This window comes from Saccopteryx bilineata, chromosome 3 (assembly GCF_036850765.1).
Source record: "Saccopteryx bilineata isolate mSacBil1 chromosome 3, mSacBil1_pri_phased_curated, whole genome shotgun sequence".
Lineage (NCBI taxonomy): Eukaryota > Metazoa > Chordata > Mammalia > Chiroptera > Emballonuridae > Saccopteryx > Saccopteryx bilineata.
The window spans coordinates 8652935-8679104 of record NC_089492.1 but is presented as its reverse complement, the minus strand read 5'-3'; the positions used below and the strand labels follow the sequence as shown (position 1 = coordinate 8679104).

General features: G+C 48.0%; 1 protein-coding gene across 3 annotated transcripts in view; it reads right to left on the bottom strand.

The window, feature by feature from the left end:
- The window catches only part of ASAP1 (ArfGAP with SH3 domain, ankyrin repeat and PH domain 1), a 315266-nt gene that overhangs the window by 120069 nt on the left and 169027 nt on the right, over positions 1-26170 (bottom strand). For all 3 annotated transcript variants that reach the window (XM_066265648.1, XM_066265647.1, XM_066265649.1), the window contains exon 4: positions 16574-16646. In XM_066265648.1, the coding sequence (XP_066121745.1) occupies positions 16574-16646 (73 nt within the window). The remainder of the gene's footprint in view (positions 1-16573; positions 16647-26170) is intronic.

The window sequence follows — 26170 nt, the reverse complement described above, 5'->3', positions numbered from 1 at the left end:
GCCCCGTCTTAAGATCTTTTACCACGTCCAACTGCGAGGAGACTTCTGGGAGGTTGGTAAGGCGGGGGCTGGGGAGAAAGTAGGAGAGGCTAGAGACTGGGCAGAAGAACAGGGGAAAATCCAATGTGTCTACTGTGCAGAGCCACGCTCTTCAATATTTGTATGGACTTTCTGGCATTCACGGCATTGTTATACAGAAGGTAAGACAATTCTAAGAGCTGGGTGACTCTATTACTAAGAGCTGGTGCTCTGAAAAAAGAACAAGATAGTATTATTTTCCCAAGCAAACCAAAAAGGGCCACTCAACCTGGATTTCAACTGCTGGCATTCCTCTGGAGAGAGGGCCACCCGGCACTAATCACACAGCTTGCTCCACGCGGGCTGAAAGGGACCCGTACACCCATCCGAACGCTGAACCTCGCCGCAGTCCCTAAGCGCAGACTCACTGTCCCAGTCCTGACAGTGACCACAGCTAGTCTGTGCAGTATTTAGTATACGCCCGTCACTGCACGTAGCACTTGTTATTACTCCAGTCACTCTAACTAAGCTGTGAGGCGGTGAGCACTATTACCATCCTCACTGTGTAGCCACACGGAAACGTGCCCACGGCCGTGCAGCTCATCAACGGGAACTTTAAAACTGAAACCTTTCTGATCTCAGAGCTCGGGCCTTTCCCCTGTACCCTAACGTGGGCGCAGACCTAAGTCCACATTCCAGATCTAGCCCTTACTCAGTGTGGTTGGTCAAGGGACTTCCCCTTTGTGAACCTCATCTCCTGCTAGCAAATGAATACTGGTATTTCCCTCATAGAGGTATGCATTGTGGAGATTAAGACACTGCCTGGTACACCATCAGCTCAGTAAATGTTTTTGATGACAAGGACAATGACGATGACACCACGGGGCGGCCCAGCCCGGGCCACTGCAGCAGTCAGCCAGAAACTGCCAGGTGGCAGGGCCCCAAATACTCCATATTGCTCAGGGCTGGCAGTCACACGTGCCTTGGGAATACATTAAAATTCAATATTCTTTTTAAGATACCTTATCTATTCCTCCAATGAGGCCCTCCTCTGAATGTTCAGATCACATCCATGATTAAACAGGCCTTTCTCTGGGAGTGGGGGATTGTCTGTTGGCCTGTCACCCTGTGTCAGACCTTCCCAAACCGGGAAACATCCACAAAACTTCCCACCGGCCTGCAGACCCAACCCCTGGTTCTCTGTCCCCGTAATTACGACTGCCCTTTATTAAGCACTGACTGTGCCGGGACCCGTCCTGCTGAGTATCCTGAACTCCTTCAGGGAAGCCCTCTCACAGATGAGAAAGTGCAACTCAAGGGTGAGCCCAGGGGAGAATGCAGCTTCCTGCGACTCCAAACCCCCTCTTCTAACACTGTCCAAGGTCAGATGGAAGCGGAGCCTCCCGCACGAGCCTGGAGCCTGTCGTTCCCTCTCTCCTGGGCCCCTTGCGCCGCCCAGTTGCCAGCGTCCCCTAACCTGCTGTTGTACACCCAGTTCCCAGCGCTGCGCTGGGTCCACAGTGCTCAGCGAAATGCTCCCTGCATGTAGTGGAGTCTCTCAGAACAAGTCTTTTTCTTTCTTCAAAAACTACTTAGCGTTGGCCCTGTGCCGGGCATATAAAATACAATGAGCTATAACTGCAATAGTAAAGCCATGTAATACGAGCCATAAATTATAGTGCCTGCCTAGAGGGGGAAGTGATAAATTCTTTTATACTATCCTATACATGCTTTGTAGTACTGATCACACTTCCAAAATCCTAATTCCATTTGCTCTCAAAATTACAAAGGTAATTCACATACTAAGATGTAGAAAGATAACAATTATGTCCCTTTCTCTTCCCCAATCCCATCTCCTTGAAATAAGAAAAACTAATAATCCTGGAGTGTATTTCAGCAAAACTTTCCGTATGCTTAAAAAATACAAACACACACATAGACGGTTTCTCTCCCCTTTTCTCACTTAGAAAAGCAAACAGATGGAATATTATTACAAGACTCTGTGGTTTGCTTTTCTCCTAATGAATAAAGATCAAGAAATGTGGCACAATTAAATCTGATTAGTTATTTTAACCATGATTATATTCCATAATAAACTCTATTGTAATTTATAGAACTATCTACCTCCTGAGATACTTCCAGTTTTTGCCACTAAAAAGCAAAACTGCAATCAATATTCTCATACGCTAGCTTATCTCTGAAAAGATATAGTCACAATAACAAAGCTGCTGAGGGAGACGGTGTGATTTCAAATGTTTATTAATATTGCCATGTTCCTTTCCTTGGGTTATGATCACATGTCCAATAGCAATGCAAATATAAAGGAGTCTGTTTCTCTGTAACAGGGGTCGGAACCTTTTTGGCTGAGAGAGCCATGAACGCCACACATTTTAAAAAGTAATTCCGTGAGAGCCATACAATGACCCGTGTACGTTATGCATTATCCAATACAAATTTGATGTTGTCCCGGAAGACAGCTGTGATTGGCTCCAGCCACCCGTAATCATGAACATGAGCGGTAGGAAATGAATGGATTGTAATACATGAGAATGTTTTATATTTTTAACATTATTATTTTTTTATTAAAGATTTGTCTGCGAGCCAGATGCAGCCATCAAAAGAGCCACATCTGGCTCGCGAGCTATAGGTTTCCGCCCCCTGCTCTATAACCTCCCCAGCACACAGGTGTCTTTTTCTAAATCTTGTGAAACACCGGACTACAGGAGGATAGAGTATCTTTCGGTGTCTGGCCGCCCATTCACACTTCCCTTTCTGCCTGTTTCTGTACTTAGCCTAGTTTTCCATTGCTGGTCTTATCAATTTGTAAGGACTGTCTTGCATAAGGATGGCATGCTTTAGTAATGCATGTGGCAAATAATTTTCTCTCATTTGTCTTTTAACATTGTGTATGGTGTCCTTTGCCTTACAGAACTTTTGAAACTTTACATAATTAAATATACCAAACTTTGTTCAAAAACTTGGATTTCCTGCCTTTTTTATGTTCCTAAACCTTCTAATGATCAGTTTCAACACACCACACACACACACACACACACACATGCACGCACCTTCAATCCAATGCAATGTATTTATTTATACAGCATGAGGGAGGGTTCTGACATTATATTTAAAGTATGTTCCTAAACCTTTGAATATTCAGGTTTATTCCCTGTTTAATATTTGAACACTTTACCCATCAGCAAGAGACTTCTCTGCATGGCGGAGGGAGAGTTCTGGCCTGCCTTTCCTCTGTGTGAGACCACACTGCCCACTGCGCACAGCCACTGCCCAGGCACTCGTCTCATACCTCACAGGTGGACGCAAGGCAGCGCCTGGACCGAGCAGGCCAGGCTTCACGAGGCCGTGACTTAGCAGCACTTGTAGACCACATCGGGCGGTAACAAGTCAACCTGGCTAAGGTGCAGTCCAGGTAAGAGGTGACAGCGTACCATGAAGGCACCATAAAGCAGCCGGGGGCACAGACGCCAGCGTCTGCCTGAGCAGGCAGAGACACAGGGACTAACACGAGGGCTCTGCAGAGCTCACCGACCTCGATCTAGAAGTTGGTAGGTTAAGGTGGAGCTCAGAGTGGGGCTCAGTCCCTGTGAGCCACACCAGCCCATGAAACGAGCAAGCCCCACCCTGCGGCCTGAACAATCTGTCCTGACTGCACAGACACCGTGTTAGCAGGGGGTAAGGGCTGGCTTTGGAGCCCAACTCTGTGTTTCACTTAGACACGCGTTTGCCAGTCTAGACACTACATGTATGTGGAGATGAGCTACATATTTCACGTCCCCGGGCCTCAGTTTCCCCACCTGTTCCCACTACCTCTCACTGCATAGAGCTCTCGCTGAGATGAACGGCAATATCCCGGGAGCGAAAGTCCTGTGCACTTTTTAAAAAACTGCCTTTCTCTATGCCACTTGGGATGAGTCATTCCTCTAACATTTCAAGGTCACTTTGAATTTGGAGATGTTCTTTCAAAATTCTAGCCCAGCCTCTGCAAGATCCAGCCCCAACCACTGGGCTGTTTGTTATCTGGGAGCGCAGCACCAAGCTCCCATTTCTACAGGTCCATTAACTAACAGAACTCCAAGAAAAGACGCCTGCTAAGCCCGCCCAGCTCCACGGGCCATTCCTTGGCGTCTGAATGACACCACTGCCCCTCTGTTGCAGGGGCAGAAACGGCCCCTCTTCCGGCTCCACCACACAGGTTTCCCAACAGCCAGGTAGAGACACACCACACTCTGGTCTGCCGAGGGCTCTCTGGGTGATTTTCATGCTTTGTGGCTTGGCTCAAGAGGGGAAACAATCAACTCCTAGCCTGCTCCCATCTCCTACAGTCTGACTACCCATCACTCAATGGAGCCAAGCTCACCTTTAAATAGGAGTAATTCAAGAATACCATTCCACCTGTTATTTTTAACTCATAAGCTTTCACCAAGCACCTATACTGGGACACAAAGGTTAACTAGGTTGTCAGGTTTGTGGCCTTGGGTACATCCCTAAGTCCTTTCCAGCTCTGGCTTCTCAGTTTAAAAATCATGGGTTCCTGTCCCAGTAAATGTCGTAGCCTGGGACAGGGCCAGGCCAGGCAGATAGCCTCCAGATGTGCCTTCCAAACTATTCTGCATCATCCTAAACTGTCGCTGGAAAACATTCTAAAGTACATATTTCCAATCAGTTTACTTAACTACTTATTCATATCTTAATACTATATAAATCATATGCAGGCCCTGGCCGGTTGGCTCAGTGGTAGAGCGTTGGCCTGGCGTGCAGGAGTCCCGGGTTCGATTCCCGGTCAGGGCACACAGGAGAAGCGCCCATCTGCTTCTCCACCCCTCCCCCTCTCCTTCCTCTCTGTCTCTCTCTTCCCCTCCCGCAGCCGAGGCTCCACTGGAGCAAAGTTGGCCCGGGCGCTGAGGATGGCTCCATGGCCTCTGCCTCAGGCGCTAGAATGGCCCTGGTTGCAACAGAGCAACACCCCAGATGGGCAGAGCATCGCCCCCTGGTGAGCATGCCGGGTGGATCCCGGTCAGGCGCATGCGGGAGTCTGTCTGACTGCCTCCCTGTTTCCAACTTCAGAAAAATACAAAAAAATAAATTTTAAAAAAATTATATGCAATGATTACGTACTAATGTACTATTTGTATCAATCTATGGTTCTGACCTCCATTTCAGGGAGTCCAAAACTGACTGAAAAATTCTGCCTTGCTTCCTAAGCCTGCCGTTTGCAACTCAGAATATACACAATGAAAAAGAACTGAAAAAGAAACATGGCTGATTAGTGTTTTCTTCTTTTAGCTCATCCAAATTTTCTAGAGCATATGTGCTAACACACATTATACCTTCACAATAAGAAAAGAGAACAAACAACAACGCCCATTAGAAAAACTATCCCCCGGTGTTCCAGAGTGGAAGCCCCCTGCAGTTCTCCATAAAGAAAGAGACCATGTTGGATCAATTATCAGAAGCATGGACAATCTGAGGATATCCTTCTGGTATCTGTGAGAACAAGTGAGAAACTGGCCAAGCAAAGTCATCCTCCCTCAGTCCCTAATCCGTCCTCTTACAGCATTCATTATCCATGAAAAACACTTCAGAATCAATAACCACTTGCTTGATTTCCACACCCGAACAGCGCATCAGATAATCAATAAGCAGTTATCCTACTGGCGAAAGCTCAGCTCAGGGGGAGGGGAGAAGACTCAGCTAGAGAGCCCCTCCAGTCCTGGAAACAGAGACTTTAAAACGCAGGGCCACAGCCAAATCACAAACTGAATTCCACACGCACGTGACCGCTTTACAGAGGCGCGGCACGGCTGCCTTTAGATGGCATCTTATGTGAAGACCCATCAGTCATGAGTTTGTCCCACATGACACCCCATAAGCTCAGGAAAGCACATGCCCATGAGGCTGGATTTCAGCAAACCAGGGAGAATATCACACTCAGAAATAAAACCCGAGTCCTTCTATTCCTCCAGACTTTCTGCTGCAGTTTAAATGCAACATTTTTACACAGGAAGTAGTGGTGAGACATACAGCACCCACAAGTGAGGTCACAATGCAGTTTGGGGTAAGAGGCAGCAAGCAAGGTGCAGGCAGGCTGCAGAATCTGGACTGTAACTGTTAAGGAGGGTCTGCTCGAGGCACAAAGATGGTCCTTAAAGAAAACTATAGCTAGTCACTAACCCGAATCTTTATGTACATAGCAAAAAGGATTAGTTGAGAACAAATGGAAACCCCAATGGTGTCACGTACCTGTGCCTTTGTGCCTTTAAGTAAATTGACAAGAACCAGAGAGAGAGCAAAATCAATGCGAACAGCACTGGGGCCCCACTCCAGTCCCTGAGCACGTGGGGAGGGCAGCAGAAGGGCTGGTGTCAGCCTGTCTTTCTCACCTGCTCACAGCGGGAGCTTCTTCCTGGACTAGGGGTCACTGACTTAAAGGTGTGAGTGTAAGTGTGTGTGTGAAATACCAGGGATTCTAAAGGAATGCCAATATTCTGTATGCACACCAAATAAATTCTATTTTAAGGGTACTTCACAGACCACTCAAAGATGTTCAAGGGCTGTTTAACTCCATGGGGCACCTCCTATACAAGCATGCTTCATAACCTAACGGCAACGTGTGACTGGAAGGTAAATACATTTACTTTACATGGAACTGTAAGTCAAAGAGTGCAGCAATCACTGCTTATTCTATTAATTCTATTACTCACTCACCTCTCCCGCACTGAATATATAGTTGGGACCAAATGAATAAAATGCCAACTTTCTGGGTTGAGGTATTCGAGATCCTCCACGAACCTGAGCTAAGGACATACCTTTCTCAGGCCACTTTCAGATACTGACATATATTATATACAAGTCCAATTACCCTAAAACAGTAACCTCCCTGTGAGCTAAGAGTGCTCCATCAATCCCTATAGCTACATGCTCAACAAGGGCTTAATAAATTAATTACTCATATATAACTTTCATAATTATAGGTCTGTGGTTGATCATTTGACAGAGTAACTTGTACCAGGCTAATGCATCTGTCAATAACAATTATAAATGGTGGGTAAAATATTAAAAACAACCATTTGAAGCCACTAGAGAGCAAACAAAAGCCGGCAGAGACAGAAGGGGATAATTATTACCCTTCAAGGAAGGGAACAATACTAGGGAAGACCATATTTTACTGGCTTTTCACTGAAGGGCAGACCTCATTCCATGATTACCCAAAGCGGGGGCACCCCGACCGCTTAGTTCAGTCGGCTAGAGTCGTCCCAAAACGCTAAGGTTGCCAATTCAGTCCCGATCAGGGCACATATGGGAAGCAACCAATGAATGCACAACTAAGTGGAACAACAAATGAATGCTTCTCTCTGTCTCTGTCCCTCTTAAATCAGTCAAGCAATAATAATAAAAGGACTCATGCAGAAAGTGGCATTTTATTGAGCTGACACTCCAGAGGTCAGACAGAGTTTGGGGTTGATTTAGCAGCTGGAAATTGGGGGGGGGGATTCTAGAAAGGAAGAAGTTAGAGAAAGAAGAGTCCTTAAATCTGTATATATTCTCCCTTAAAATACCTGGCTGACCTGAAATACGCATACATGAATGACACTACAGGAGCCCGCCAGAAAAGGACAGATAAAGAGTTAAGCAGATTTCAGAAACTTCCCAAAGCTGAAGAAAAAGTTTGGAATTTAAGTCCCACAAAGTTAGTAGGGCTTGGTAAACACTTTGTACTGAAAGCCCAGATAATGCCTTAGAAGTATAGTATGTTGCAGGACTGAAGGTTACACCCTAGGATTGTGACCAAAACAAAATAAACTTTCTCTTAAGAAAGCCTTTTACAGAATCAAGGTGCTGGTGATTACCGACAACTTAACTGTATACAAGAACAAAACACAAACTACTTCATAGGAAGATAAGAGAATCCAGAGTCTTTTCAACATAAAACTGACAATGTCTACCTCGCAAACAGAAATGATTAGACACATAAAGAAACAGAAAAAAAATGTAGCTGAAAATCAAGAGAGAGAAAAAGAAAGAAAAAGAACCACAGGTTACTCAGATTTGGGTTTAATATAGAACAACTTCAAAATAAATCTTACAAATATGTTGAAGAATCTATTTAGAAAAAGTCAGAATAAATGAGTGAAGAGATGAAGAATTTCAGGGGTGATAGAAATTCTAAAAAAGAACCAAATGAAAATCCAAAAACTAAAAAACACAGTATCTGAAATAAAAAATTAATTAGATAAGACTATTAGCAGACTAAACATTGATGAAATGAGCAGTTAAACCTGAAGACAGGTAAGTAAAAATGACCCAAACTGAAGCAAAAAGAGTACATGAACTAAAAATAAAGTCTCATGACCCATGGGACAATATCAAATAGCGTAACACAAATGCAACGAGGGTCTAAGAAAGAAAAGACAGACTATAAGATTAAATAAATATTTTGAAAAACATTGGCTAAAATTTTTCCAACTTTGATGAATTTTTTGCAATTAATTATAATTATAATTAGCACTGATGATTACTATGTCCAGCATCATATTGTACATTTTAAATATATTTTATTCAACTCTCACAAGGTTGGTATTACTGTTCCATTACAGAAATGAGAAAACTGAGGCTTGAGGTGGGAGGGGATAAGGCACAGCAGCTTCTATCGGCGTGGTAGTGGATCCAAAATGACAAATTGAGTTTGTTTTGGAACTTTCTCTACTATTTTGGAAAGTTCGGGTTGATAGGGATGAAGGTAATCACCACAATTACCGGACACCTGCAGGTGTTATGTTCACAACAGTCCAACGTGGTAGAAACTACTTTGTCTACAGAAATGAAGAAATGATGGCTCCAAGTATTCTCTGATAATATGCTCCCCAATCAGGGGCTAAATCAGCATTTGATCCCAAGATGAAAGCAGACACTATAAAAATTAATTCAATTTAAAATTGAGACCACTCATTCCAGACCAGCGAACCGGAGACGATGTGTACACACACAAACACACAAGCACACAAGCACACACACAGACAGCTTCTTAGCTCAGGTAACAGAATAGTTGAGTACACAGCTAGAATACAGAAACTGGAAGTTCCTATAGAACCTACAGCTCTGAGATTATTCTGGAAAGAGACTTCAATTTTCTAAAGGCAACTTTAAACATTCCGCCACATAATTTGAGGAGCAATACCCTCCTGGATAAGTATAACCCTTTTTGGAAATAGCCTTCTTCCATGACCATTCCAAAGGAACTCATCATTTCAATTCGCTTCACCTCGTATGGAGTAATAATAAGAGGCCAAAGAATGCAAAATGCCTCGAAGGCCCAAAGTCATCTGTAGACTTTGCTCAAATCACTACCACTGTCAAAAGGTATTCACAGTATTTTAATCTAAACCTTTCTAGTTCTGAGGAATTATTATTATTATTTTACTAACAAGTTTACTTTAATTCAAAAAAATCCTCCTCAAAAACAGAAAAAATTTCCAAAACACAGACCAGCACTTTTTGCATACCTTTGACAGTTAGACCTCCGTCTCTTTCTATTACAATTCTTTTTTTTTTTTTAATTTTTTTAATTTTTATTTATTTATTCATTTTAGAGAGGAGAGGGGGGGGAGAGAGAGAGAAAGAGAGAGAGAGAGAGAGAGAGAGAGAGAGAGAGGAGAGACAGAGAGAGAGAAGGGGGGAGGAGCTGGAAGCATCAACTCCCATATGTGCCTTGACCAGGCAAGCCCAGGGTTTCAAACCGGCGACCTCAGCATTTCCAGGTCGACACTTTATCCACTGCGCCACCACAGGTCAGGCTCTATTACAATTCTAATTTATTTTATCTCTTACCTAGTCACAGTAAGAAACTTCCCCACTGAATACCACAGGATTCAAAATGACCATGCTACCACACCAACCTTAATTTCCAACTCTAGTTACAATTCATTTCATACTGTATCTTTTACATTTGAGAAAATGTTAATTAAGATATAAATTACTTGGATAAAAACATTCACCTCCTATCATCCATTGATGAACTTAGCACTTTACCTTTAAAAGAATCTTAGATCTCTTCATATACTATAAGCTATTTCTCCCTCTCTCTCTCTCTATATATATATATATTTATATATATTTATATTTATATATGCTATTTCTTAAGATAGGTAAATTTAAAAAATAAAAACCTGGGTCAAACATCACATTAATTCTGCTTTAAAAAACACGCATGTTCTGATAAAACTACTTAGTATGTAACTCTAACTGAAAGGAGGGAACAGAGGGAGGCCAACTGAAAACCAAGCGCTTTCTTTCTGGAAGTGAACTTTACCAGGTATGTATGATCAGAATCACGTTTGTAGTAGCAGATCAAACATTTTCACATGTTTACATTGTTTTCGTGTTCGTATTCGTATTTTATTAAGGGGCTGTTTTGTACTTGTCAAAATAAGGAGCTGTGGAACTGATGGAACTGTTTACGACCATCTTGCTGAATTTTGGAAATAAGATTCTGTACCATATGCTTGTAGCCAGATTATACATCAACATCCCTTTTTATTCACTAAAATTAAAGAGTCCTGACTTTCAGACTGACACTTTTATAGATTTCTAGAGGGCACCACAAGTTCCTAATAAGCCAAACTGTTATTCCAAATATATCCTGGGAGCCACCATATAATAACACAATACACATTTGGATTTGTGCAGAAAAATATTAACAGAGAAAAGATCTAAGAGCAGAAATGGCCTTGGTCTCTGCTCCCAAGCGAAAGTGTGCACGTGTGTGTTTAGGTAGTGACAATAGATCGTTCAAAAAGATTAGAGAATTCAACTCAAGAAAGTCATTTGACACAACAATGAATTTGGTGCACCCATGCGTACTACGAATCATGCGTCTCTCATTTTATAAAAACACTGTGTATTGCCTTGTGACAGCCTTGTGACAGCCATAAGCTCTTCTTTCTCAAGAGACACTGCCTCACACGGGGACTAGGATACGTCAGCACGTGCTGTGCTTGCAAGAATCCTATGAGGGCCGGGCCAGCCCTGCCGCTGTTCTGACCGGGGGTCTTGCACAAAGACGGAGAGCAAGATGTCAGCCAGGGCTGCAGTTGCCTGAAGGTTTGACCGAAGCTAGCAGGTCTGCTCCAGTGGTGGTGGTTTCTGGTGGGAGACCTCTGTCCACAGGGCTGCTTGAGTGACTTCCCAACATGGCGGCTAGCTTCCTTCAAAACAAATAATGGAGGGGGGCACCCAGGTGGAAGCTATCATTGAATGAAGTGGTCTTGGAAACCACTGGCATCAGCACCCCCACATCCTGTTCATTAGAAGGGAGTGATAAGCCCGTCATACATTCAAGGGGAAGAGAACCAGGCTCCATCTTTTGAGAGGAAAAGTGTCAAAGACTGCAACTTATTTTAAATCCTCGACAGAGTTCCAGAAACTACCAGCTTTGTAAAGCATCTACCAGGGCAGAGAGAGAGAAGGCGGGTGTGGACAGGCACAGAGACCAAGGCAGAGTTCCTGAATGACGACCCTCTTCTCAGACCAATAATGTGACGACCTCCAGACTCTGAAATGACACAAAAACTGAACGGCTTCGAAAAACTTCCCTGGATCCAAGCAGTCCACAGAATTCAGATTTTTTGTTTGTTTTTAAAATGTCCTCACGCAGAGCAGGGACAGTAAGAGAAAGAGACTAATTCCCAAAGCCATTTTCAAACAAAAGGGCTTCCATGGAGGTGATCTGTTTTTCTAATAAAATTTCTATTACCCTCTTTACCAATTAACACTGATACAGCCTCTGTGTAACAGGAAGAAGTGGATTTTAAGAGTAAGACCCTCCCCCGTTCTCCACCATCTTTTGAGTTATCCAAGGTGAGGCGGTGAGGGGTTGGGAGACTTGGACCAGAAATACAGAAATGTGTCTTAAATCTTTAAAGAACATCAGATGGGTTTCGTGTCACTTGAGCACTGTGAGAAAACAAGAAAATTATGAAAACACATTGGGAAACAGATACCAGGCTTCAGCCTCTTGTGGCTTCTTTGGACGAGGCCAAAGCCCTTTGGACAGGAACAGCTTGGATTCCACGGAGCATGTCTCATGGAAATATCTGCAGCACCACTGTTTTCCTCATCTAGCTATTTTTTTTAAAGAATTAAATGTCATAGTGCTGCCCACACAACCTGACCAGACACCCGGGTGGGTGTGCGACAGTTGTCAGAGACGGCAGAGGCGCCGCCCGGTTCCAGCGTCAGTGAGCTCCGACTTTATCCCCACATTTCAAGCCATCCGGGACCACGAGGGCCACCCATGGGTTACACTGCTGGGAGGTTACCTGTGATCATTGTGTTCATGCATACTCACAATTCGTGAATAGTTAATAGTCACTCATGGAGAGCATCTCAGGGACTTGTCCAGCCACCAAGCAGCCGTTCATTCATTCCACCGCTGCTGAGCCCCGCCATGTGTCAGTATAAACAATACACTATTTACATTCTATGGTGCACAGAGCGCCTGTACATAAACAATACACTATTTACATTCTATGGTGCACGGAGTGCCTGTACACAGCCAAGTGGGCGTCAGCTGGGCTCTCACTGCATTACTCGCTAGGGGTGGCCCCTGCTCAAGTTCGCCCGGCTCTGTAAGCTCCAGCCTCATCATCTATAACAGTGGTCCCCAACCCCTGGGCCGTGGACCGGTACCAGTCCGTGGCCAATTGGTACCGGTCCGCAGAGAAAGAATAAATAACTTACATTATTTCCGTTTTATTTATATTTAAGTCTGAATGATGTTTTATTTTTTTTAAATGACCGGATTCCCTCTGTTACATCCGTCTAAGACTCACTCTTGACGCTTGTCTCGGTCACGATACATTTATTCGTCCCACCCTAAAGGCCGGTCTGTGAAAATATTTTCTGACATTAAACCGGTCCATGGCCCAAAAAAGGTTGGGGACCACTGGTCTATAAAACGGTCACGGAGACCTCTCTCCCTCACAGCTTGTCCGGCTCAGCTCAGTAGGGCATCAGCACCCAGCAAACTGCGTGCCCTTCGCGAGGCACTCCGGAGACCTCTCTCCCTCCCAGGCTTGTCCGGTTCAGCTCAGTAGGGCATCAGCACCCAGCAAACTCCGTGCCCTCCGCGAGGCACTCCCCTCAGGACCCTCCTCAAGCTCCATCGGTCCCCTGTCGTTTCCCTCTGGACCTGTACACTTTCCTTTGCAGCGCTTCCCAGTTTCCAACTATAAACACTTCCTGGTTCGATGGCCCGATACAGCTCTAACGCAAGAAGTGTATCACAATGGGAGACGATGAGACACACATTCCCCTACAGCGCTCACCACCCTGCAACGGTCAGAGGCCCTGCGTCTGCCCAGGGCAGGTCTGTGGAGCTCGTCACACGTGACAACTGTGCACATGGAAAGTGGCTACAGAGACCGAGGACCCAAAGTTAAATCTTGAAAGCTATATGTGAGCAGCAGCTACTGTCTCAGCTAGCACAGGCCCAGGGTGAAGGACACAGGAGAATCAAGGGTGGGGAGGGGTCGTCAATGCTCACTTAGCTGGGGCCCAACCATAGCAAATGGCAACCGAACCGCATGCACCTCCTGCATGCTCCACCTCGCTCACATCCAGGGACAGCTGCTCCCTCCTGCCATATCCGGGGACAGCAGTGACCAAGGAAACCCTTTAAAGAGCAAGATGAAGCCCTGGCCGGTTAGCTCAGCGGTAGAGCGTCGACCTAGCGTGCGGAGGACCCGGGTTCGATTCCCGGCCAGGGCACACAGGAGAAGCGCCCATTTGCTTCTCCACCCCTCCGCCGCGCTTTCCTCTCTGTCTCTCTCTTCCCCTCCCACAGCCAAGGCTCCATTGGAGCAAAGATGGCCCGGGCGCTGGGGATGGCTCTGTGGCCTCTGCCTCAGGCGCTAGAGTGGCTCTGGTCGCAACATGGCGACGCCCAGGATGGGCAGAGCATTGCCCCCTGGTGGGCAGAGCGTCGCCCCTGGTGGGCGTGCCGGGTGGATCCCGGTCGGGCGCATGCGGGAGTCTGTCTGACTGTCTCTCCCTGTTTCCAGCTTCAGAAAAATGAAAAAAAATAAAAAAATAAAATAAAAAAATAAATAAAGAGCAAGATGAGGTCCTGGCCCCAAGTAAAAGAGCCCATGTGAGCTGCTGAATGATGAGGTCATTATGGCAACGGGAAGCAATGCATCTTGAGCAAGGACACTTGGGATAAAGGAGTCACATGGCGCCTTGAGCCCGGTCAGTATGGCAGCTCCTCACAGCTGCAGATCTGCGGTGGCTCTCAGGCTCAGGGCCTGGAGCACAAACCGTAACATTATGGAGAAGTGACACCTAGTCCTCAGGCAAATAATGGCTCATTAAGCTCTTTATGAAATCAGACTGGCCCGTTATCTGTAGAGGGACTGAATTACTAGAGAAGGGATCCATGCTATTGCTCCCCCTTTCAAGTGTTAAGGACCTACTATGTGGCAGACCATTCGTTAGAGGCCTTAAATATGACCGACCTCATTGTGACCAGACAACACTCTGCAGTTAGTTAGCACTTTCTCGTCTTCCGGTGAGGCAACTTACTGTTCATAGAAGTCGGAGAACTTGCCTAACTTCAACAAGTGCTGACAAAGCTAGGGTTCCAACTCAGGTCTACACGGTCTGAGCTTCTATTTTTATCAAGGCTGCGAGTATTCTCTTCTGTAATATACTATTGTTTATTTCACAAAGGCCCATTATTTTGGTTTTCCAAATCATAATCAGTGCTTCCATGAACCTACTTGTATATAAACTTTAAGTACACTTTCATGAGTGCATCTACACACACATACACATGAAAGGGAATATAAATCCTAAGTGTCGTATTTGGTAAGTTACCACAAAGTGGACACAGCCATGGAATCACCTCTCAGATCACGCAAGAGAACAGCAGCAGCAGCAGCTCAGGAGTCCCCGTCACCGCCTGCTTGCCTGTCCCCTCCACTCCCCTCCCCGAAAGCTACTATCCACACAGGGCCAACCACACGTGGGGGTTCATCAAAAGGAAGCTGAGACAGAGTGACAAGCTGAGTGTATAATTTAGACCAAGATTTATGACAACTTTGGTCACTGCGTAACTAGACAACTCTCACTTATCAACGTTCATGAGAAGTGAGTGTTCTATTGCATATAAAGAAACGAGAGAGGGCTCGGGGAAGCAGGGCCCACACGGTGTTAACAATTGAGGTGATGTAGTGTGGTACGGGCTCCGGGGGAGGCAGGAGGCTATCAGGTTCCCGCTCAGTGAGCCCCCAATCCCAGCGCTGATAAGGACAGGAGGGCCACAGAGCAGAGGGTCGAGTTCTGCCTTGTCCAGTGTTTCTTTCAACGCTACAACTTTATGACCACTACGCATAAAAATAAAACATAAAATGTACACCCAGTATAAATGTATGGTGCTCACTGAACCCCCACGGTGTGGTAGGCTCTGTGGTAACCAGCTCGTTAAGTCCCTTCAACCACTCGGAACAGTGCCACACCCCCGTTTTACAGGGGAGAACATGGATGTTCTGTGAAGTCCCGTGGTCCCGGGGCAGGGCGAGGGTGCACACCTCTGTCTGCCCACCTCTGGGGCCTGGGCCCCTTCCATCAGACCCCGCTGCGTCCCCCTCAGGTTTGGTGCTGGTACAGACGACTGATTTCTTCAGAGGCCCGACCTCTGGGTACCGAGCTGGAACGGCAGCAACGACACCACAAGGCGGGAGGCAGAGACCGGATGCTCCTTTTCCATTTCCCAGCCTCTGCTTCCCCAGGGTGCTGGGACCTGGGCTTTCGTCCGTTTACCTTCACCTGGTTTAGTTCTTCTTCCCCACTGACAACATACTTTTGTCACCAAGGTGACACAGTCACTGGACCAAAGCGAAAGCATTCAGTTACACAGGTTCCTCGGCACGCCCTCGGCCACAAAACAGGACTGTCTGGCAGGTCTGCCCGGGTCTCCACTGACCCTTGCTCGTCCCCTTCCCTCTCTCACTTCCACACGTGCTGTCACCAACGCCGACTTTCAAAGGCGGACAGGTGCGCTCCAGAAAGAAAGGGCCCTCCTGTGTCTAATGGAGGCCCCTGAGTTCCACGCTGACCAACCACACAGACTTTCCACCTCATGTCACTTGTGGCAAAGTCATCTACAATTCTACTAAGTATTTTTGAAAGTTTTAAAACATTTTTCAGTTATAGTTGACATTCAATATTATATAAGTCCCAGGTGTACAGCATAATGGTTAGACACTTCTAGAACTTAAGGAAGGGATACCCCATCTCCTAGGTTTTTAACTGGATAAACACAACCCGGGGCAACAACGTTCTCTCTTTACTTCGGAAGCAGCGGCATGGCTGGACTGACAGGAGAGACAGAGGAAAGGACAGAGAAAAGCTGAATTTCCTGGACTGACTGACTTTTCCATTTGGATCAAGTCTTCTATAATCTTAGCATCTTATAGATAACAGAGAAAACTGCCGACACTGTAGACAGTGTGTGCGATCGGATTTGTCAAGTACTCACCTTGACCAGAATTATATATTGCTTTGACGGACTTCTTCACTTTCTGTAGGGCTGTTCTATCTTGGTCGAGAGCCTAAAAGAGAAAAACAGAAGGGGGTTGATAAAAAAAGATGTTGAGAAATTTGGTAAGTTGAAAAAAACTCATTCGTAACAACATTTGTTCTGCCGAGTACCAAAGCAACAGCAAAACGGACACATGTATGAACAAGGCCCCGTTTCAGGGCCAGAAGCGCCAGGACGGGAGCAGTGCTGTTTTCAGGGACAAACGCTGAGTCTCCCAGAAGCCCAGTGTTGAGTGAGGTGGATACTGTGCTTGGCGGCAGTTACCACCCTACACCACCCACAGGGGAGAAGACACAGACACCCGAGAGACCTTAAGACGCGTCTCCTTCTAAGAGAGTTTCCAACCCGGGAAGGGAGGAAGACAAGCTTACCAAATAACGGACACCCAGGCCCCGGGAACGGAATACATCTTATCGCCTGATGGTAATTCCAGCCGGGAAGAAAACACTTAAGGGTTTGTGAACAAGCCCAGAGTGACCAGAAGAGCTTTTCACAACACTTTTAAATTTGAGGATCTCTTTCAGTGTTAAAAAAAAAAAAAAATCGTATGGCACAACGCCAGCTGTATTTTAAAGTTCTGTTTACTGAACAAGCACAGCATGGAAAATGCTTCCGTGATGCTGGTAATGCCTTTACATGATTTCCCATGTGGCGAACCCAGACGACAGCAGTCTCCTCGTGCTGTAAGTGGTGGCCCTTCTAGGGGACTGTCATTGCTGTTCCTCACCCAGGTGATAAATCCACAAGTGCACTGAAGAATTTCAAAGTGTGCGCTTCAAATATGTGCTGTGTCCATATGTGCATTCCACTTCAAAAGCAGGTTGTAACAAGACTGCACTTAATGAGATTGTATTTAATATAGACAGTGCCCCTCTCTGCTTCTCCAAGATCTGTGATCCACAGGCTGGGAACCCCTAGGTGGTGCGTCAAGATTAGGGGGGCATGAGCAGTAGAGGCAATAATTTAATAAACTTGTATATGTAAAACTTAAAAACATTAATGTGCACACACAATCGTTACATCACCTAAACGTCGAAACTTCAGAGGAGGAAACGGAACCCCCGAGGTAAGTACTTCTTTCCCCGAAGGTCCCACCCGCAGCTGTGCAAGGGGCAAATACAATGGCACCAGGCACCTCTCAGCCCCCTTTCTCCTGGAAAACGGTCCTTCCCAGCACCAGAAACACGTAGTTCAACTGGGTGCTGCCCTTTCCATTGGCCCCTGTTCTCTGGACACCAGTGGCTGGCTAAGTGGACACCTGACCCGTGCTGGGCTCAAGGTCCCTCCTAGGATTTTTGGGCTTGGGAACAGAGAACACACCAGGCAGTCCCTTTCTGGGGACCAGCAGTGGTGACATTTCCAGACATGTGAAAGAACCTGACCAGACAGAGTGACATTACCAAGTGACAAAGCCCCAGGGACAAGAGATGGAGGGAGTCCTGGTGGCATCTGAGTCCTTAATTCCAGCTAAACCTGACAGTCACCATTTATTTCTTAATCACACATCATTGCCATCTTTTATTTTCCTGATGAACACCTCTGGGCCTTAACGAAGTAAAGGAGTTCGCCAGGTGTCACGCAGCAAGTAAGAGAAGACGACCCTGCCTCTGCTGTTTCCACCACATCACTTCCTCTGGAAGGCATGGCCTCGTGTCCCCTCATCCCACCATTCAGTTATTTTGGAGGAAGGAAAAAGGATCTGCGTCTGGAAGAGAAGACCCTATCAGCTCAGCTCTGGGGAGTGATGGCCACGTGGGGATGGGCCGGGGGCGGAGGGGTTAAGAGTGAGCATCAAGGCATGTTGAGAGCTACTGACTCCAAGTGAGCAAAGGACTCTGGGAGATTTCAGCCATGACCCTTTATGAGACCAGCTATCTGCTACCCTTTTTGTTTTTCCTGAGAAGTCTTCGAATCTATGTTGAATTTTTACCAACTCATCTATAAACTGACAGGGTACAAAGGTCACATAATTACTTTTTTAAAGGTTATTAAAAACATCCGCATTTGACAGCTCTAGTCACAGTTAAGTCTGGGTGACACCTCTCTTTTTACACTCTGGTATTTCGCCACTGGCAAAAGAAGCCAAGGAAAATGCATTTTAAAGGGCTCTGTGTTTAAGAGAGCCCAGGGACACTGCCGTGCAAGCCAACAAGACTCCCTCCAGAAATAACACATGTCTAAATGTGCAACCAAGTGCCACGCCCTCCAGGGCCAGACAAGCAGCACCTGCAGTGACATCCTTCAAAATGTCATACACATAAACGTAAATAAAGGTTGAGAGGAAAGTGGCAGATAATCTGGGCTGTAAAATTATTAGATCTCTTGACCCATTAAAGGTATGTTACAACTGCCTGCATTTCTAAGTGAGAATCTCAGGCTGAACATTCAAAAGGGCGTGCGCGCGCGCATGTGTGCTTGTGTCTGTGCGCGTGTTGACAGAGGGAAGAAGGATGAACTAACGAACCAATCCAGGAGAGTATGTGCATCTCTAATAAAAGAGGAGCATTATCCCTTGACAGGGAGCCCGTGACTTGTGATTCAGGCACAGTCCTAACAAGCGCGGTCACCTGAACACAGGGAAGACACAGGCCGTTGAGAGACGGCTGGAGAACCACATCGACAGAGCATGATGTGAGAGGTGGCAACTTGGAAGGATTCAGGAAAACCACACAGACATAGGATCAGAAATTCCTTAAGAGTCTGAGGCCATGATGTTCTCAGAGACAACCAGGGATCCAACCACACTTGTTCCCACCACAGGGCATTTGCACTAGCTGATTCCTCTGCCTGGAACTCTCTTCCCGAAGCTCTTTGGATGACTGGCTCTTTCTTCTTACACAGGCCCCAGAGGCAGAGCCTCTTCCTCCGAGAGGCCTTCCGTGGCCGACCCAGAGCGGCACACACCCTCAGCCCACCTTAACACATGCCGCACACACTACCGCACCTGAAATGATCCTGGTTCGGCCGGCTTACTTCTATGTATTTATCCTCCTCCACTTGAGTAAATGAGTTCCCATTTCTAGCACCCAGCAGTGGTAGATGCTTAAAAATGCTTAGGAAACAAAGTAACAAATGACTGAAGAAACCAACTCCTCAGTAGTCTCAGCTCCACAAAACAGAGCAGTATGCAAAGTAAGACCTGCCCTGAAAATGGTTGAATCAAGTTCTGAACTCAAAAGACGTGGCTCTCTGTAATTCTTCCCCTAATGTTTCTGTAATTCTTCCCCTAATGTTTTTGCTTAGCCAAAGTGTAAATATATGTATAAATTATTTAATAGCATAGGTAGGACTTACACATTTTAAGTTAGTTTTGTACATTAAAATAGTCATTCTAACAAGTTAAAAAAAAATTTACTGAAATATAATACTTATGTTATGCCTGACCAGGTGGTGGTGCAGTGAATAGAGCATCGGACTGGGATGCAGAGGACCCAGGTTCGAGACCCCAAAGTCGCCAGCTTGAGCGCGGGCTTATCTGGTTTGAGCGAGGCTCACCAGCTTGAGCCCAAGGTCACTGGTTCAAGCAAGGGGTCACTCAGTCTGCTGTAGCCCGCTGGTCAGGGACATATGAGAAAGAAATCAATGAACAACTAAGGTGCTGCAATGAAGAATTGATGCTTCTCATCTGTCTCCCTTCCTGTCTGTGTCCCTATCTGTCCCTCCCTCTGACTCGCTCTGTCTCTGTCAAAAACAAACAAATAAAAAATATAATACTATGCTAAATAAGCAATGGAATACTATTGTTATTACTCATGAAGATGCTCAATTTTTGAATTACTTCCTAAGTCTTTGGTGCCATTTTTTCAATATACTCCAGTGGGATAAACTGTTCTTATTCTGGGTAGATGTGATTTTTGAAAATAAGCATGAAGTCTTAGGAGTTAAATCTTATGTGTATGTGTACTTATAGAGAAAGGACAGAGTGGGTGACAATAAACAGCACAGAATTTCTTCCAGATACGCCGAGGTGAACAGACCTCTTGGCCACGTTCCAGGGACACTGAGCATGAAATGTGCGTGTGGACCTGCAGAGGTCAGCACAAAGCCCTGCACAGAGCAGGTGCTCAACACCGCTCGCTCCCCTCACTCCCACCTCTGAAGGTGCTTCTGCCAGGGGGACTCCAGAAACTCTGGGAGCAGTCACAGCAAAACTCTGCAACAAGTACTCCTACAGCAAAGTAATTTCTTCAATGAAAAGACTTTTACTCACTTGGGGAAAAAAAGAGTGTTTCTATTTTATTACTTTATAGTTGCACTCAGAGAGGTAATTTTGAAATTGCACTTTAACAGGTGCATTTGTCCCATAATTGCCACAAAGCAAATGCTCATCCACGTGTAATTTCTTCAGCAGGGGAAGCAGAGGGCCGGTGCTTGGGCCCCGCCTGGGTTCACCCGCTGCCTGCTGGGCAGGCGGGCTGCCCGGAGCTGCAGAGGCCGGCTGCCTAATTCATATTCTGAGGATGAAACAGACATCAAGCCCCCCTGCAGCCTCACAGCCAAATCAATAAAGGACTTTCCCATCCTGAGGCGCCATGGACCACAATGTGTAAGTGTATCAACTACAACGTAAATAAAAAATAAGCTCAGAAAGAAATTCAATGTGACAACGAAGAACATGTGAATAAAGGTACCAGAAGACAGACTGACAGTGAAATATGACCACTGCCTCAAAAAAGAGGAGGAGTGTGGCTGCGCCTGCGAGTGAGTCTTTGCTCCGAGGACTAAACTTGGCTTTTTACTATTTGCTTGCCTGGCCTGTATAGAAAACTGCTCGGCCAGGCCCTGGGGTCAGTGTGCAAAGCCTACACTACATCTCCTTCGGCTTTGACAGCTGCACGCCCCCCGCGGCTCCCTGCACCCCCCCCCCCCCCCCCCCCCGTCTCTCCCTGCATCTCCCCTGGCTTCCCCAGCTGCACGCCCCCCGCGGCTCCCTACACACCCCTCCCCGTCTCCCTGCATCTCCCCTGGCTTCCCCAGCTGCATGCCCCCGCCGTCTCTCCCTGCATCTCCCCTGGCTTCCCCCAGCTGCACGTCCCCCACCCCGTCTCTCCCTGCATCTCCCCTGGCTTCCGCAGCTGCACGCCCCCCCACCCCGTCTCTCCCTGAATCTCCCCTGGCTTCCCCAGCTGCACGCCCCCCCACCTCGTCTCTCCCTGCATCTCCCCTGGCTTCCCCAGCTGCACGCCCCCCCACCCCGTCTCTCCCTGCATCTCCCCTGGCTTCCCCAGCTACACGCCCCCCCACCCCGTCTCTCCCTGCATCTCCCCTGGCTTCCCCAGCTGCACGCCCCCCCACCCTATTCTCTCCCTGCATCTCCCCTGGCTTCCCCAGCTGCACGCCCCCCCACTCCGTCTCTCCCTGCATCTCCCCTGGCTTCCCCAGCTACACGCCCCCCCACCCCGTCTCTCCCTGCATCTCCCCTGGCTTCCCCAGCTGCACGCCCCCCCCCCCCCGTCTCTCCCTGCATCTCCCCTGGCTTCCCCAGCTACACGCCCCCCACCCCGTCTCTCCCTGCATCTCCCCTGGCTTCCCCAGCTACACGCCCCCCCACCCCATCTCTCCCTGCATCTCCCCTGGCTTCCCCAGCTGCACGCCCCCCACCCCATCTCTCCCTGCATCTCCCCTGGCTTCCCCAGCTGCACGCCCCCCCACCCCGTCTCTCCCTGCATCTCCCCTGGCTTCCCCAGCTGCACGCTCCCCCACCCCGTCTCTCCCTGCATCTCCCCTGGCTTCCCCAGCTGCACGACCCCCGCCTCTACCTGCTGCAGCAGAACAACAGCAAAAGCTTCACTAGCATGATAAATGGGAAGCCTGGTGCCGCTTTTGATAAGATCGATGAAGGAAGTTATTCATAAAATATTAATCCTCAGTAGCTGGAGGCTTTATGCACACTTCTCATCCCATTCCACGCTTTCCCTTGTCTATTAGGTGTCTGGGTATCCGTGTCTCTTCCCCACTCAATCAACTAAAAGTTCCCAAAGGATAAAACTTATGTTTGTTTCCTCCTTCACACAGAAGAGGCTCAGTGAGAATCTGCCAACTTGACTAGGAACGAACACACACACACACACACACACACACACACACACACACACGAATTCCTTCTCATTAGAGTAACATCTAGGCGCTCATGACTGCCTGCAGGCCCTCTGTGGTCCTGACTCCTGTTCCCACACTTTCCACGGCACATGTCTGATCTACACCCACAGCTTTTCTGAACCTGTCAAGTCTGCTGCAACCTCAGAGCCTTTGCAAGTGCCGGCCACTTTGCCGAAATCCTTTCCTCAACACTCCCCAGATCTAAAGGGGCCCGGCCTGCTCCTTCTCGCTCTCTCTCCCTCCCCCGCCCCCCAGCACTGGGCTCAAGTGCTGGAAGCAGAGCACCTATTTCTTGGCGAATCTGAAGCAGGCACGGGGCGTTGAGGGCCCCGGTGACAGCCCTACCCCACCCCTGGCGCAGTGATGCTCAGGCACCAGGCACAGCAGACACCCTGCGCACAGGCGGCGGTCGCTAGAGGAAGGGAGGAAGTGCAGATGCTATCGCCTGTTAGTTTCAAGATGAATCGAAGTGAATGGGGCTGCTACACAGGGGAAATGATCGACCTAAAAATATTCTGATTTGCATAATGCAGCCAAAAAATGGAAAGTTGACATGTCATCCTCTAATATAGAATTTAAGCTGCTGCCTGTGCTATTTTATTTTATTTATTTATTTATTTATAGAGACAGAGAGAGAGAGAGTCAGAGAGAGGGATAGGTAGGGACAGACAGGAACAAAGAGAGATGAGAGGCATCAATTATCAGTTTTTCGCTGCAACACCTTAGTTGTTCATTGATTGCTTTCTCATATGTGCCTTGACCGCGGGACTTCAGCAGACCGAGTAACCCCTTGCTGGACCCAGTGACCTTGGGTCCAAGCTGGTGGGCTTTTCCTCAAACCAGATGAGTCCGTGCTCAAGCTGGCGACTTCGGGGTCTCGAACCTGGGTCCTCTGCATCCCAGTCCAACGCTCTATCCGCTGAGCCACCTTCTGGTCAGGCAACCTGTGCTATTTTAAACCAGACAAAGAGTCCTTAAGATTCATGTTCTCCTGTGTTCATACAGATTTCAATCAGAAACATTTCAGGTCCCGCCCTCTACCCGTGGCTAAATGGTTGCATGGAGTGGAATTTGACCCACAGACAGCAAAGGTCTGTGGATGCCAAACTAAGGGTGTGGGTCCCCCCCCTGAGACGTTCCTTCCCAGTTCAGACCTGCAGCAGAAAGTCCACGTAGCACCTTCAGAAATGCATCCTGAACATTCTAAGGACCAATTCCATCCAGGCCAGAAAATACCACCAACCTATCAACCTTCCAAGCCAAAGACATGGCAACTCACAGAAGTCCCCTCTCCTGTGTTCGCATGAGCTACAGGCGGTGTGTCAGACCTTGGGGGCAGGACCCATGCGAGGCCCGGAGCAGGGGTCAGGTAGCACCAGTCAAATGAACCTGCCTCTCTATCAAAAGCATCTAGAAGTAAAGGTGCCGGAAACAAGACTGGTACTCACAAATCACTGCTGTTTAAATTCCTCACTTGCTATTTACTTTAAAAACTCAAGTCAATAATTATTCCAACCGCTTGAAGGAAGCGCCACCCTAACTGAGATCAATACAGCAGCATGGATTTGTGACATGGTGACAAATGTAGAAATAGCCAGTTTCTAACCTCCCAGGACTCAGCCTGCCTTTCAAAGTCTGCCACCTCTACAAGGTACCAATGACGAAAACATCCTATCTTCCCTGTGAGGGCCTCGGTCCTGGGTGAAACACAGGGCCCCAGACACACGAACCACTCCGAGGCTGTAGGCAGAGGAAGCTGCATGGGGTGATGGCCCTGGCTCCCGCCCCCACTGTCCCCGCTTCCAGAGGGACAAGCAGGCCCGGCGAGGAAGGGACTGCCCTCTGGGTGAGCCCAGGACGGGCGAGAAGGCCAAGGTCGCTTTCAGAATCGATCTCTTTGTGCTGAACCACCGCCTCTTGCACTGTGAACAGAGACGGGGATCAAGTCCCCGTTCAGGACCCTTCACAAACCTGTCTCCCCAGAGACACGGCCTTTCCGTCCATGCTGAGTCCTGCTTTTCCCTGTGAGGCTTGTTCTCTGCACTGAAGGCTGGGCCCTGCGCTGGCCCCCCGCCCTCTGGCCCTCGCTCCCCCCAGGGGCCACAGTTCCATGCGGTCACCACTTCCAGCACCCACTACCACTATGTCCTGGTTTTCATCCCCGGACCTGGAAGAAGCTGGGCCCTGTCCGGGAGCCAGGTGTCCCCTCGGGAAGAGTGACACTGAGGCTGAGAGCACCGGAAACCTGGCGTCACCTCTTGCTTGGTTCCGCGTGTCGTGGTCACATTAGTCATCCTCTCTGACCTCGTATCTTCCGCACACAACACCTGGCACAGACAGGTGCTTCCTTCTCTTCCTTTCCTCTCCACCTGCCCTCGGGCTCTTACATTAGCCAACTCTCGCCTCCCGCCTTCTGATGATGATGATAAAAATAACACGACTGTCTCGTACGTATGATCACACTTACCTCACGTGTATCTCAGACACAGAGGCTGGGATGGCTCTAGTTCCTGCAGCCTGGCAGAGACAGAGCTAAAGTTCACAGCTGGGTCCTCCTGACCCAAGGGCCTGGCTTCATAAGCACTGTGCTCCCCAACCTTCCAACGAGACACAGGGGGGTCCACTCAGTAACCGGGCCGCTGAAGGGCTCCAGCCGCCCACCAACTACTGCGCGTTGGTCCACCGGCTAGCCCTTGCGCTTGGCCGGCGGGCGTGAGTCAGAACCACCGAGAAGCCTTCCACCAGCTTCGGGGGCACCCTGGGAAGAGCAGCCTTCACAACATCACTAACTGAGAGCTACGAACTGGACACTGGGCATCGCTGTCACTAGAACTGATGGCTGCCATGGTGCCCGCACAAGAGAAACAGGATTATCATTAAGAACTGATCTCAGTCACGCACAGGCTTGTGACAGCTTGCAGGGACACTTCAAAAGATCAGTGGGTCATTGAAAAACACTACCGAGAGTGGCTGGTGGGTAAATCCCGGAGATGTAACTGGCTCATCCCTGGGACCCGCAAAGAAAACGGGAGCTTATCTGAAGAGGGCTAGCTTCGCTGCCTGGTACTTCTCACCCAGCTCTGGCCCAGAGAAAGACCACTCCGGGGGCTAGTCCCTGGTGAGGGACGTGAGGGGCGGAGAGGGGCACCACACACGGGGCTCGCCACCCTCAAATACCACCCGCGCCCACGTGCCGGGGCCACACCAGATGCGGAGAGACCGGAGGAGACAGGACACTTTCCTTCCTCAAGGTGGGGAGACAGAAGAGAAGCAGGCACGCACCCGGGGACTGTGCCTGAAGCAGGTGGCCGTACAGAAGACAACAGACGGACGGGGCCACGCCCCGCTGGGCGGCAAGGCCCAGCAGGGACAGGAGCGTGGGCTTCCTTCTGCGGACACGGGTCAGCTGAGGGCAGAGCCACCAGGGCTTCAGAA